Source organism: Rhinopithecus roxellana, chromosome 14 (genome assembly GCF_007565055.1).
Source record: "Rhinopithecus roxellana isolate Shanxi Qingling chromosome 14, ASM756505v1, whole genome shotgun sequence".
Taxonomy (NCBI): domain Eukaryota; kingdom Metazoa; phylum Chordata; class Mammalia; order Primates; family Cercopithecidae; genus Rhinopithecus; species Rhinopithecus roxellana.
In genome coordinates, this window is record NC_044562.1 from 3,079,527 (window position 1) to 3,092,700 (window position 13,174).

The window sequence follows — 13,174 nt, forward strand, 5'->3', positions numbered from 1 at the left end:
GAGTTTTAAGGTTTTGAGAACTCTTCCATCTATGAGGATTAGTTGCAGTGGGAAGATTTGCTAAAGCAGTATGTAACCACTCAATTAAGGGAGATTACACGAGTAAGATAGTACAATACACGGTGCATGGTAAGTACTTGATAAATATCAGTAGTTACTGGTATTGGTAGGTGTTGATGTTGGAGCTCCACATATTATTATTTACATCTACCATCCAAAATGTTTATCTAAGTTTGTTTATTTCATTCAAATTTGTGTAATCGGGGGCAATAATTATGTCACTCTTTCTTGTTGGCTATGTATACATATCTATGCTATTTTGTCAACTTATAAATAATGATTGTGGCATCAACAATTGAAAACTAGGTAAGTCCAACAGGGCTGAGTGTCACTTTAGGTTTTTCAAAGTGGGTGAGAAAGGTCCACAGATTTGAGACAAAAAGGTCAAGAGATGGAGTACGTATTTCTTATACCTCTAATCCTCAAAAAGATCTTGGGGTTATTTATTTACTATGGAAACATAGTAATATAATATCTAAGCCCTTATATTAGGGGTAGTTCCCATTTAAAAAGTAAGAGATTATGATAACATTAAAGAAAGAAACATTCTTAAAAAGTGTGAATTAGAGCTCACGAGTGGGTGAGGAAATCAGTATAATGAGTTTCCAACATTTCTTATAATGACATAAAATAGAATAGTACATATTAGAGCACAGGCAAATAAGTGCAAACACTTTTATTTTTGTTATTTAGACTATTTTATCAAATAGAAGATGGTACCTATTTATTTGAGATGCATGCTAATTTCATAGATGGTAATGAGAAAGATGGCCAACGGTGACTGTAAGAAACTTGATTGAAAATTGAAAGATGGGTCCTCTTTCAAAGATGTTAAAATATGACAAAAGTATCTTAGAATCAATAATATATGGTGTATATTCACATACATACTTGTTTCTGGTATTATAGATCAGCAGGAGCAATGTGGATTGTGCCCAAAATATATTTGAAAGTCACTACCCCAGGAAATGTATTTCCTTTTCCCTAGATTGGAATTGGATGTAACATTTTAAAATCACATGTGTGTGAGTGTGTGTATATATATATATGTATGTATATATATCAGACTACAATGCTTCAAAGAAACTCCTTGGTAAATTGAAACTAAAGTAATATTTCCAAAATTGACACAATAATTGCACAAACATTATGAAGTTGTCAGTTCAATCAGAAATTAAACCACATAAAACATGTCAATGACCATGAAATGTGACAGCTTATCGAGACTGTATAGATAATACTTGAACCAACACAGTTTCGGTCCCCCAAACACCAAGCAGCGAGGCAGCCCTGTGGACTCCTCAGTGCCACAGACCTTAAAAAATTATAACAGATTTTCTGTAAGATATATTATTTATTGTTAGTTATATGTGGTCAATGGTGACATACTTTCAATAATTCAAAATGGAATAATACTGAAATAACCACAGCAGCTTTCAGTATAATTTGCTTAAGTTGCTGTAGAAAACACTGCTAATTTGTTGTTTCTGCAGAGTCAAGTATAGAAGTGAGCAGACTGGTAAACTTATAAACATCGTGGAAAGAATTATAGAGAGGAACTGGAGCCACTCGAATGCCATTTGGATTCCTCTTGTCACACTGTGGGGGAAAAATAAAGCCACAATAATATTAGTGTTATTCACACATTGAAAATATAGATTCAAGATAAACTTATGTAAAGTACCTTCATAATGATTTCCCTAAAAATTAATATATAAGCAAAATTTTTTACTTTAAGTAAAACATGGTGTTTTTATGTTTTATGAAACTTTTCTCTTGATAATAATTTAAGAAATAAGAATGGATTGGTGCGTGAATAGCCAAGATAAATTCCTGAAATCTATTCAGCAGCTATCTTCCTTAAGCATTTAATAGATCATACATACAGTTTTTCATTTTTTTTTTTTTTTTTTTTTTTTCCTGTGGGGACCCCATGGAAGGACTGGAACTCAGATGAATTTAAGTGAATGAAAACCTCACTGGGGTCTGGAGAGTTTTAGTAAATTATCCTTCAAGTTATTCTCTAATCTGTGATCTCACAAATAAGAAGTGAGCTACATTGTAGGTCCTGAAGTAGCACCAGATAATTGGACATGCCTGGAGATCGCTATGGTTAACTTTAGAAAACACCTGCTACAGGCTAGACAATATAGTATATCATTTATGTGTGCTGTCCCATTTCAATCCAATCACAACTCTTGGAGGTAATTATTTTTATACCCCAAATACAGATGAAAATTTCAAGCCAATAGATCCTAATGAACTTTCCTAAGAGGACAGAGCTTGACAATGGCAGAGTCTGATCTAGAATCTTCTGACTTGTGCCTTCAGCATCTGGAGGTAACCTCTCCTACAGGTTTGGAGGTAAACATGAGCCAAACAGTGCCTTAATTACATAATCATTGGAAGTAGATACATTATCTTTTTTTCCCTGAAATGACTCAGTTCACATTTATTAGTTCTCTTCAAGAGACCTTCAAGAAGGTCATATAGGCTGAAGGGTTAAAAAAAATTATTCCTTGCAGTGTTACCACTCCTGGAAAGTGTATATATATCTTTTTTGACTGAGGTGACAAAGTTGAAAGTAACTTAATTTGATCAAGCAACTAAATAAGACTTTCTTTTTTTATCCTTCAATAAATTGGTATGATCTTTAATTCCATTCTTTCAATAAATGAATTATAGTACAAACTAGAGAAAACAATGTCCTGACTGAGTATGATGAAATAATAATTTTTTTCTGCCCAAACTGTTATGAAAAGAATAAGTTACAAAAAACTATTCCTATAACCCAAGTTTGTGGTATCTTCTTTTTTATCAGAAATGACAGATCTCTATGCCTTTCAGTTAGCACAGTGCTGAGGGCTTAGTTGGCACTTAATTTATCCTTAATTGACTGACTGATGTGAAATAACATGCAACAATGAATAAACCAAACAATCCAAATGTTCTCGCTAACATGCAGCCCACAGACAAAACCTGGTAGCAAAGCAAGACATACTTACAACCACTCCTCTTTTTTCTAGTTCTTGGAAAACATCTTTGTTTGGAACAGAAAATGTTATTGTTAGCTGGCACCCCCGCTCCTCTATATGGGATGGAGTAATTATGTTCACAATTGGTTTCTCGGTTGCTGCTTTATCTTTGCCATAGTTATGCTTGATCAGGTATTCAAGATAGCCAGTTAGCAAAATAGATTTTTTCCGCAATGCCTTCATTGTCGCTTGCTTAAAGATCTGTGGAATGAGAAACAATCAGATTAAAGTGTTTTATTGATTTACAAAGAAGCAAAAATTAAGAGTAAATCATGCATAAAAAGGAAATGCTCGTGTTTGACCTTTCCAATAAATATCTCCTTTTACATAATCTTTTTTTTTTTTTTTTTTTTTTTTTTTTGTAAAATCATGCCCTCCTTTAAATGCTTTGCTATTAAACACTGGAGGTAAAATTTCCATGACAGAAAAATTGTACAAATGTCACTTAAATAAAACTTGCAAAGGAAGAAAATGTAAGTTAATACCATGTACCTGTGGCAGGCCAGGTCTCACTAACGCAGGCCTCTATCACAACTGTGTCAGTACTGACCGAATGGTTAAGTTAAATATTAAAAACGAAAAAAGCCCATGCCCTTATACAAGGCTGGGATGTAACAAAAGCCCACCAAGAGTTTTGCCTAGGCCTTCCCTGGGCCTTAAAGCATGACAAAATAATGAAGGAATTCTTAATAGGATTCATTTACGATTAAACAAGCTTTTACTTTGGGTGTGAAGAAACTCCCCAGGCCTCCGCAAACAAGTTTATTGAAGGTCTAAAGGAACTCCTCACACCTCAGTGATTTAGCAGGAGACAAGATAAAGGTAATCACTCCAGCACCTGGACCCATTTAGATTAAGTAAATTTACTGAGGTTGCAGAGGAAGGTCTTCAGGGCTCAGACCTTAGTTATAGATTAAAAGAAGTTAATCACTTATGTCTTTAGATGAATGCACACTTACACAGACATATAACTTAGAAGGTATATAAGCTCTGGAAAACTTTGTAATTTGGAGTCGGTCTAGTGATAATTTCCAGGCCTTCTCCCTGTAACCAGTTACAGAAATAAAAACTCTCTTTCTCCCCTGTTCATCTGCATCTTGTTACTGGGCCACGAGAAATAATAGCCCAACCATCAGTTTGGTCTGGGAACATACCTTCAAATTATTTTAAATTAACTTAGTCTAATCAAGTAAAACATACCTTAAAAAATGGATTTAAATATCATACAATGTAAGCTTTTCCCCAAAACCACTTTTTGAAATCATAATCAAGAAGACTTTTCCAACTTTTATGTAAAGTTTGTTTATCCCCAAAAAAGTGCAATATGATCTAAACATGTGCAAATGTGGAAATCAGTGTTACTGGTAATATTTATAACTGCTTTACTGACTCCTAAATTTCTTCCAGTTTAACAATAAGAAAACAAGCAGTTAAATAATAATGCTAAGTTTTCTCAGAGAGGAAAGCAAATAATATTAGATAATGCATTTATTTTTACTGAAGCATTTGGGCTTGCTTTCTCTCATTTTCCCCCCTCTAAACTCTAGCACTGGTGTGAAAATACTGCCATTTGCTGCCTGAGATGTCTCATATTAAGATGAGTGACAAGGGCACACAATAACTGGTGTTGGAATATTAGGGGTCAGAACAGATGTGCTTTTCTGGCTTATCTCTTAAGGTCAAGTAGAGTGTAAAAATATATCCTACGTATAAGAACTGAATGAACTGCAAACAGAGTGTGATGCACTGGCCTGCCACTTAATGTTCCTTTTTTGTGTCATGAGCAAAGATATCAAGAGCAAAGATAGGGCCATTTGGTGATATTGAGACTTTATCAAGTCTATGAAAACAGTTATTCCTGTATGTACACGTGGCATGTGTAGGCAGGCACTCTAATAAAACTCAAACCATTCAGCCATAGATTTCCTGGAACTATACTGTATGGAGGCTATGGATTGGCTGAAGGAGAGGGTGGGAATTGTACTGAAGGTAAATGATATCTAAGCAAGAGAGGAAACACAGGACAGAATGGTGCCTGTCTCTCTCCTCCACCACACCTCCCAGACAATGTCTGACGCCTACAGAGACAGCTCAAGCAGAGGCTGATATCTTGGTTTCATAAGCCCCCGAGATCTGGGGTACAAATAATAGTGCTCCAAGACTCAGATGACCCAGGTTACACAGAATTTGGTAGGAGGCATCTCTTCATTCTCTTGGGCAAAGCAAAATGTAGGCAGACTTGGCATAATGAGGACTCAAGGGAACACTACCAAGTTTTGGGTCAAGGGCCAAGAATCAAAATTCTCCCAGAGGAGCAGGGACAGGCAAGGCATAGGCCACAGCTGGTTTGGCTGTGAAGTTTGGAATAAAAAACTATGTGAGGAATCTTTCCAAGATTCTGTCTGGAGCTTAATAATATTCTAAGAAATTCTAAATAATAAATAAATCTAGGAAATTTTGTGGTTATGCTATGGGTGCCCTAATATGTACATGGGGGCAATCAATATGTGAAGTATCACATTTAATGATAGTTCATTTGTATGCATAGGTTAGTACAACTTTAAGAAATATTACATGAATTTAGTTTTTAAAGGGGCTTAGGGACTGTTGTTCTTGCAGCTTTCTCTTGATAACTAGAAACCAAATTTTTTGGTATGACAAATAGCTTCCATCTTAATATACAGTGGAATGTTGTCACTTTTTAATAATAAAATAACTTCTAAATATAAAACTTACTTTCCCCATTACAACCACAAGAAGGGCAATTGCATTCCAAGGTACTTTTAAATTCATCTCACACAGGGTAAAAGTCTATTCTGAGCCTCACATAAAAATATTGAGAGAGAATAATAGGGAAGTAGCATAAATATTCTATTTTCTTTTTTGGTTCTCATAAGTTTTATGCTTTCAAAATTGAGAAAGAATAATTTTTTTAATTAAAAAAATGAAAAGTGTGGTTTGAAAAATATTCAGCTTAAAAGATAATACTTGGCAGAGTTTCAACTACTTGTTTTTTTTTTTTTTCTTACTGACAAAATGAACATGAAGCTAGAAAAGCTAGGTAAGTATAAACAGGAAAAATAAGTTTGGTGTGATGTTTTCAATTGTCGTATTCTTCTCTTAGATTCTTAAAACTGGCTCCCTAGGAACTCTGAAAGGAAACATATAGTACATTTCTTTGTTGAGTCTTCTGACTCGCCATGTATTTTAACTGAATGCTCTAACTTCATATTTTGAAGCTATTTATTTCATTATGAATTCAGAATACTGAAAGGGCCTAAATATTGTCTACCTATTGCTACATATAAATATGAACCTTCAAATATAATATATGTATTGTTTAAATTTAAGTATTTTGAAAATTGAGGAGACTTCCTAAATAATCTTTTTTTTTTTTTTTTTTTTTTTTTTTTTTTGAGACAGAGTCTCACTCTGTTGCCCAGGTTGGAGTGCAGTGGCCAGATCTCAGCTCACTGCAAGCTCCACCTCCTAGGTTTACGCCATTCTCCTGCCTCAGCCTCCCAAGTAGCTGGGACTACAGGCGCCCGCCACCTCGCCTGGCTAGTTTTTTGTATTTTTTAGTAGAGACGGGGTTTCACCGTGTTAGCCAGGATGGTCGCGATCTCCTGACCTCGTGATCCACCTGTCTTGGCCTCCCAAAGTGCTGGGATTACAGGCTTGAGCCACCGTGCACGGCCTCCCTAAATAATCTTGTCCAAACATCTTACTTTAAACAATAAGGCAAATACATCCAAAGGGAGTGGTTGTCTGTGTGAGGTCACACTTTGTGTCCATTGAGGGAGAGAGTACTTGCCTCCAGCTTCCTGGCCTCAGGTTTCATCCCTTGATCCACAATATTTTAAGAATTATTGTATAAATGATTTGGATCCAAAAATATAAACAAAAGGACAGTTTGAAACTGATTACAGCGTGCTGTTTTTAATATCAATCAACCATATACACATGTATTTTTTTCAAAAGCCCTATTAATATCTTTTTAAAAAGTCATTGTATTAAAAATCTAAGGTCTTATTTATATACAATTGATTCTTAGGTATAGAATCTCTCCTCCAGTTCGTATTTGACTGTGTTGAGTATTTCTTAAAAGTAAAGTAGAGACAACAAAGAGGCAGTTTGATTCATGCATTTACTTCTTTCATTTATTGAAACTTCAACCACCTATCTCCTAAAATGGAATACACTGGTTTAAAAAGATAAGGTGGCTGAGTGCAGTGGTTCATGTCTGTCATCTCAACTGCTTAGCAGTGTAAAAAGTAAAGTAGAGGTTCCTCTTCAAAGACTTTCCTTCCTGTCTAATTAGGAATAAAGAGTAACTTCTCTTAGAAGCAAAATTTATTCAAAGACCTGTGCTAACATTCTTAGATACCTGCTAGCTGTAATAAATAAATCAATATACTTTAGTTCTTAGCTCCCACAATTTAGCCTAAATATTTGCCCTGGCATGCTCATACCAGTCCAAGCAAGCGGTGGGTCATAGCCCAGTTCCTCTTCCTTATTTAAAAGTGTTTGTACCTTTCTTAGCGTTCCACAAGTTACTTCCTCCTTCATTGGTTCCCCTCTACCTTTACCTCTTTTAAAAAGTTCTAAGTTACTAGCCAATCAGGACAAATACAGAATGTGAGGTCCTGTTCCAGCCAGTGGCAACCGGACACAGCAGTAGGGTGGACGCGTGAGGTTGTAAATGACCCTGTCTCCTTTGTTTGGTGTACTATTGTGGCAAAACTGCTGGTGAGTGTACCCTTTCTGCAGGAAGCAAAAATGGCCTTACTAAATAAATTAAATTTATATTCAACTGCTATTTCTTTATGGCACCGAAAAACAAACACTTCAAACAGGAGACTGACGCAGGAGAATCGCTTGAGGCCGGGAGTTCCAGATTAACATGGACGCAGGAGATTCCAGATTAACATGAACAACATAGCCAGACTTCATCTCTAAAAAAATTTAAAAACAAGCTGAGTACAGTGGCATGCCCTGTAGTCCTAGCTACTCAGGAGGCCAAGGTGGAGGATCCCTTGAGGCCAGTAGTTCGAGATCAGGCTAGGCAACATGGCGAAATCCTATCTCTACAAAAAATACAAAAATTAGCCAGGCATGGTGGTGCACTCATTGTACTCCCAGCTGCTATGGAGGCTGAGGTTGGAAGATCAACTGAGTCCAGGAGGTGGAGGTTGCAGTGAGCTGAGGTCCCATCACTGCACTCTAGGGGTGACAGAGGGGGACCTTGTCTCAAAAATAAAGAAATAAAATAAATAATAATAATCAGCCAAGTGTGGTGGCACAGACCTGTAGTCCCAGTACTTGGGAGGCGGAGGCAGGAGGATCACTTGAATCCCAGGAGTCTGAGGCCATGGTAAGCTACGATCATACCATTGCACTCCAGTCTGAACGACAGAGCAAGACCTCATCTCTACATATAAATAATAAAACTTGAAGGTAGGTATTAATAGAAACATAGTTAATTCACTGATGCTTACTCACATGAGAAGCCCATAAATGTCTAGAAAAATAGGACATTTTAACAGTTGGATACAGAAAGGGAAACAATTCAATACATTAATTTGTAATTCAAAAATTTTGCAATTTACAGTAAGAAATAATTTTGAAAAACACTTTTACCAACATAAGACTTGATTAACTAACGATAATTTTGGTTAGAACATAGTCTCGGCAGTGAAATGAGTAGAAAGAGGCTCAACGGAAATACGTGATTAGAAGACGCAGAGAAGTGCATGTCATTCTTCTTGTGGCTTTAGGGTTTTAAGTTTAGATATTGACTGGGTAAACATAGTGAGACTTCGTCTCTACAAAACTACAAAAATTAGCCCAGTGTAGTGGTGCACACCTGTAGTCCCAGCTACTCAGGAGACTGAGGTTTAAGCTTAGATATTAGAAAGAAAAAATAAATCAGTTGTCAGATTATAAGTGAAAATAAAAACTTTGTCTAGATGACTCTAATGCAGTGTGGTAGGAAAACAGTGGCAGGAAAAATAGGAAAGTGCTTCCTTTCCCACAGCAGAAGGATGAATACTGCTAGAAAAAACAGTCCACTGCAGAAGGTATGCCAAAGTGAGGGCATCCAAAAGGAAATTTCCAGGTATGTCTGAGAAGCTATTTGCAAAGATATGGTCCATCAGAGGAAATTACTTTAGGTACAAGCTCTTCCTAAGGTATGTCCTGGTGCTTCTGATATTGTCACACATCTCCCTGATACAAACTTGCAAGGAATGCAGAAACTTTGTTTTGTTTTAAAATGTTTAAACAAAATATTTGTCTGAATGGATATTATAAAAACAACTCAAATATCATTATCTGATTTACTAAGCAGATTTTTACTCAAAAAAACTTTCCAAAATATGTATCACCGGCTGAAAAATCTCGTTACGATGTCTGTTTTCCAAGTTAAAGAAAAATTCTGCCATGAAGTGAAAACAACACAAGCTCCATCTAGTGGTTAAACTGAGTAGGTGCGCTTTAAATTGAGATGGAATGAAATGAGGTGATGATCACTATCCAGTGGTGAAATTTAATAAAAACAGAGGAACTTGATGCTGCCATCCAGTGGCCAGAATGAGAAACTGCTATAAGTATTCACAGAATTACGCAATTTTAGATTAGAAGGAATTTTGAATCTTCATCCTGTCCAACTCATTTGATGCTGAAATCCTCTATAAGTTTTTGCTAAAAAATAAAAAACTACATGATTTTTGAAGGAGACATGAAAAAATTTCAAATCCTTGTTTGAATAGTTCTACGTAAAACCACTATTAGAAATACATATGCACATTTAATTAAAACATATTTTAAATATACGTATACAATATATATTTACTTTATATATTTACATTATTATGAATTCTATACTATATAAGCCATATATTTTTACTTGACTGCATTTAGTCTACTACTAAATAATAGTATCTAAGGAATCACAATTCCATTTTCTGGTTATGTATATTTATCATTTCAGGGTGAGACTAAATTTACCCGAATAAAAATATAAATTAATTTAAAGGAAAATATAGAGTCAGTGATAGTGGGGACTATAAATGGATATAATGGCATAGAAGTCCCAATTTTAAAAAAAAATCATTAAATCACCATACTTCATGAGACAACCTTATTTAATCTTCGGTTTACTCTGATTATTCTTTTTTTTTCCTTCAAGTAAGTCTTTCCTAGCTTTGTCACATGGTACTTGGTCAGTTCATTCACCTACAATGAACTAGAAAAGTATAGCCCGCAGTAATCACATCAGGCACATTCTCAATAAATTTATGTTGAATAAGTGAATTTATGAAGAACTAAATATTGCATGCTTATTTAGTATACAGAGAGGCCAAGAGAAAGTTAAGAAAGTTTTTCATGTTTAAACAGATACTAAGTGGAGTAAAAAATGTATCTCCCCAAAAGAATTCTATTTAATATTTACTATGTGCCAACAATGTGCCAAGCATTGTGCTGGTGACATGAATGACATGAATGGGGCTGGTGACATGAATGACATGAATGGGGCTGGTGACATGAATGAAGGGAGACTGTCACCACTCCTGACTAATTTCTGTAGTTTTTATAGAGACGAGATCTCACTATGTTACCCAGGCTGGTCTCAAACTCCTGTGGTCAATTGATCCATCTGCCTTGCCTCCCAAAGTGCTGGGATTACAGGCGTGAGTCTTTGTGCCAGGCCCTGCTTTTTTAAAATACAGTTTTATGAAAACATAGCCACAATCTTTCATTTATGTATCACCTACGGCTGCTTTACCACTGCAATGACGGAACTGATTATTTGCCACATCATCACTGTCCTAAAGGGGAATGATGCCTTCTGTCCCTTGTTCATGCACAGTGCACATGTATCATCTTGCTGTGTAGCAGAGAAAGTACTACAAATTGTCACAATCAGATCAAGAAAAAAGGCAAAGATGTGGGAAGGTTGAAACATACATCACTTACCTCTAAACTAGCATGTAAGGAACAGACCAACAAAATGGGAGGATTTGAAATTCGGAATCCACAGACCCCAGGGATTAACTGCAGTTCTGAGAAATTAATATCATGTCATTATCATAGAAGGTAACTTGAAAAGTGTCCATAAAGATAACTAAAGTACTGGAGAGTAAAAGAGCAACATGTAAACTTTTACTCCTGGGTAGAATTCCTGAGATATTTAAGATCAACTCCATGGAACTGAAATATCCACGTTATTTCCCCTTTACCAGCAGTTCCCGCCTCCCTTCTCCCCACCTTCTTAGCAGAACACCAAAAATCTTAGACCCAAGGTAAAAATGACCTCTTCTGGAAGTTTTTCTGGACCCCATTCTCTGCCTTCCTATTCCCAAGCCAGGATTCCTTGTTCTGCTCAACTGTTGCTACTCTATTATGAAACCATGTCAATGAGAGGGAGCATCAGCTTTTAGTGGCATGTAATTGTACTGTTGCCCAAAGGCAGAAATATGAATGAAATGACCTATGAAGGTGACTTTTAGTTCTAGGATTGTTAGGTCAAGTGGTTTAACTTACAAAACACACACAGAGACACACATGCACACACACATACAACAGAGGGGGCTTTTAAAAAAAGATCTGCCTAAGTATAATATATAAAAAAAGGTAAATTAATAACAGATGCTCTACTAATTAGAATTAAGCAGACTGAACTGGAGCAAGTTAAATTCCATAGGGTTAAGATAGCTAGTCAGAGATAACACTACGACTGACTAAAAGAATGTTAAAATATGATGACTTTTTATATAGTCATCAAATCCAGGAGTAAGCAAACTATGGTGATATGGTTTGGCTCTGTGTCCCCACCCAAATCTCATCTTGAACTGTAATCCCCATATGTGGAGGGAGGGACCTGATGAGAGATGATTGGATCATGGGGGCGTTTTCCCCCATGCTGTTCTCATGATAGTGAAGGAGTTCTCACAAGATCTGATGGCTTTAAAAACGGCAGTTTTTAATGTCCTCTCTCTCTCTCTCACCTGCCACCACCTCCAATGAGCCTTGCTTTACCTTCGCTTTCTGACGTGATTGTAAGTTTCCTGAGGCTTCCCCGGCCATGTGAACTGTGAGTCAATTAAAATTCTTTCCTTTTCAAATTACCCAGTCTCAGGTGGTATCTTTATAGCAGTGTGAAAACAGACTAATATGTATGGCCATATGGCCTGTGGGCCAAATTTGACCCACTAGTTTTGTTTTTGTTTTTGAGACAGAGTATCATTCTGTCACCCAGGCTGGAGTACAGTGGCTCAATCATGGCTCACTGCAGCCTTGACCTCCCTGGGCTCAGGTGATCTTCCCACCTCAGGCTCCCAAGTAGCTGGGACTACAGATGCATGCCACCACTCCTGGCTAATTTCTGTAGTTTTTATAGAGATGAGGTCTCACTATGTCACCCAAGCTGGTTTCAAACTCCTGTGGTCAATCGATCCATCTGCCTTGCCTCCCAAAGTGCCAGGATTACAGGCGTGAGTCTTCGTGCCAGGCCCTGCTTTTTTAAAATACAGTTTTATGAAAACATAGCCACAATCTTTCATTTGTGTATCACCTATGGCTGCTTTACCACCACAATGACAGAATTGAGTATTTGCCACAGAGACTGTATAGCCCAGAAAGCTTAAAATATGTCCTATCTTGTCCTTCACAGAAAAAGTTTGCTACCCCTGATCAAATTTAATTCTTTTATTTCCAAATAAGAAAACCCATCTCAAAGAATTTAAATAACTAGCATAATAACAGATCTAATTATTTTAGCAGCCAAGGTAAAATACAGGTATCCTGACTTGATTGGAATATCCCATCTTGCAATTTGGTTGCTACAAATTTGAATACCAATGGTCCCTGACTTAATGATGGTTTGACTTAAAATTGCTCAATTCTACAGTGATACAAAAGTGGTACACCTTCAGTAGAAGCCATACTTCGAGTACCCATACACCCATTCTGTTTTTCACTTTTAGTAAAGTATTCAATAAATCATATAATATACTGAATGCTTTCTTATAAAATAGCATTTGTGTTAGATGGTTTTGCCCAACTCTAGGCTATGTAAG

General features: G+C 36.4%; 1 protein-coding gene across 3 annotated transcripts in view; it reads right to left on the reverse strand.

Annotated features, from left to right (window-relative positions):
* Positions 1 to 1,390: 1,390 nt before the first annotated feature.
* KYNU (kynureninase) overlaps positions 1,391 to 13,174 on the reverse strand; it is a 162,503-nt gene continuing 150,719 nt past the window's right edge. For all 3 annotated transcript variants that reach the window (XM_010353829.2, XM_030916883.1, XM_030916882.1), the window contains 3 exons: positions 11,073 to 11,158; positions 3,066 to 3,296; positions 1,391 to 1,659 (listed from right to left, as the gene is read on the reverse strand). In XM_010353829.2, the coding sequence (XP_010352131.1) occupies positions 1,534 to 1,659; positions 3,066 to 3,296; positions 11,073 to 11,158 (443 nt within the window). In that variant the 3' untranslated portion in view covers positions 1,391 to 1,533. The remainder of the gene's footprint in view (positions 1,660 to 3,065; positions 3,297 to 11,072; positions 11,159 to 13,174) is intronic.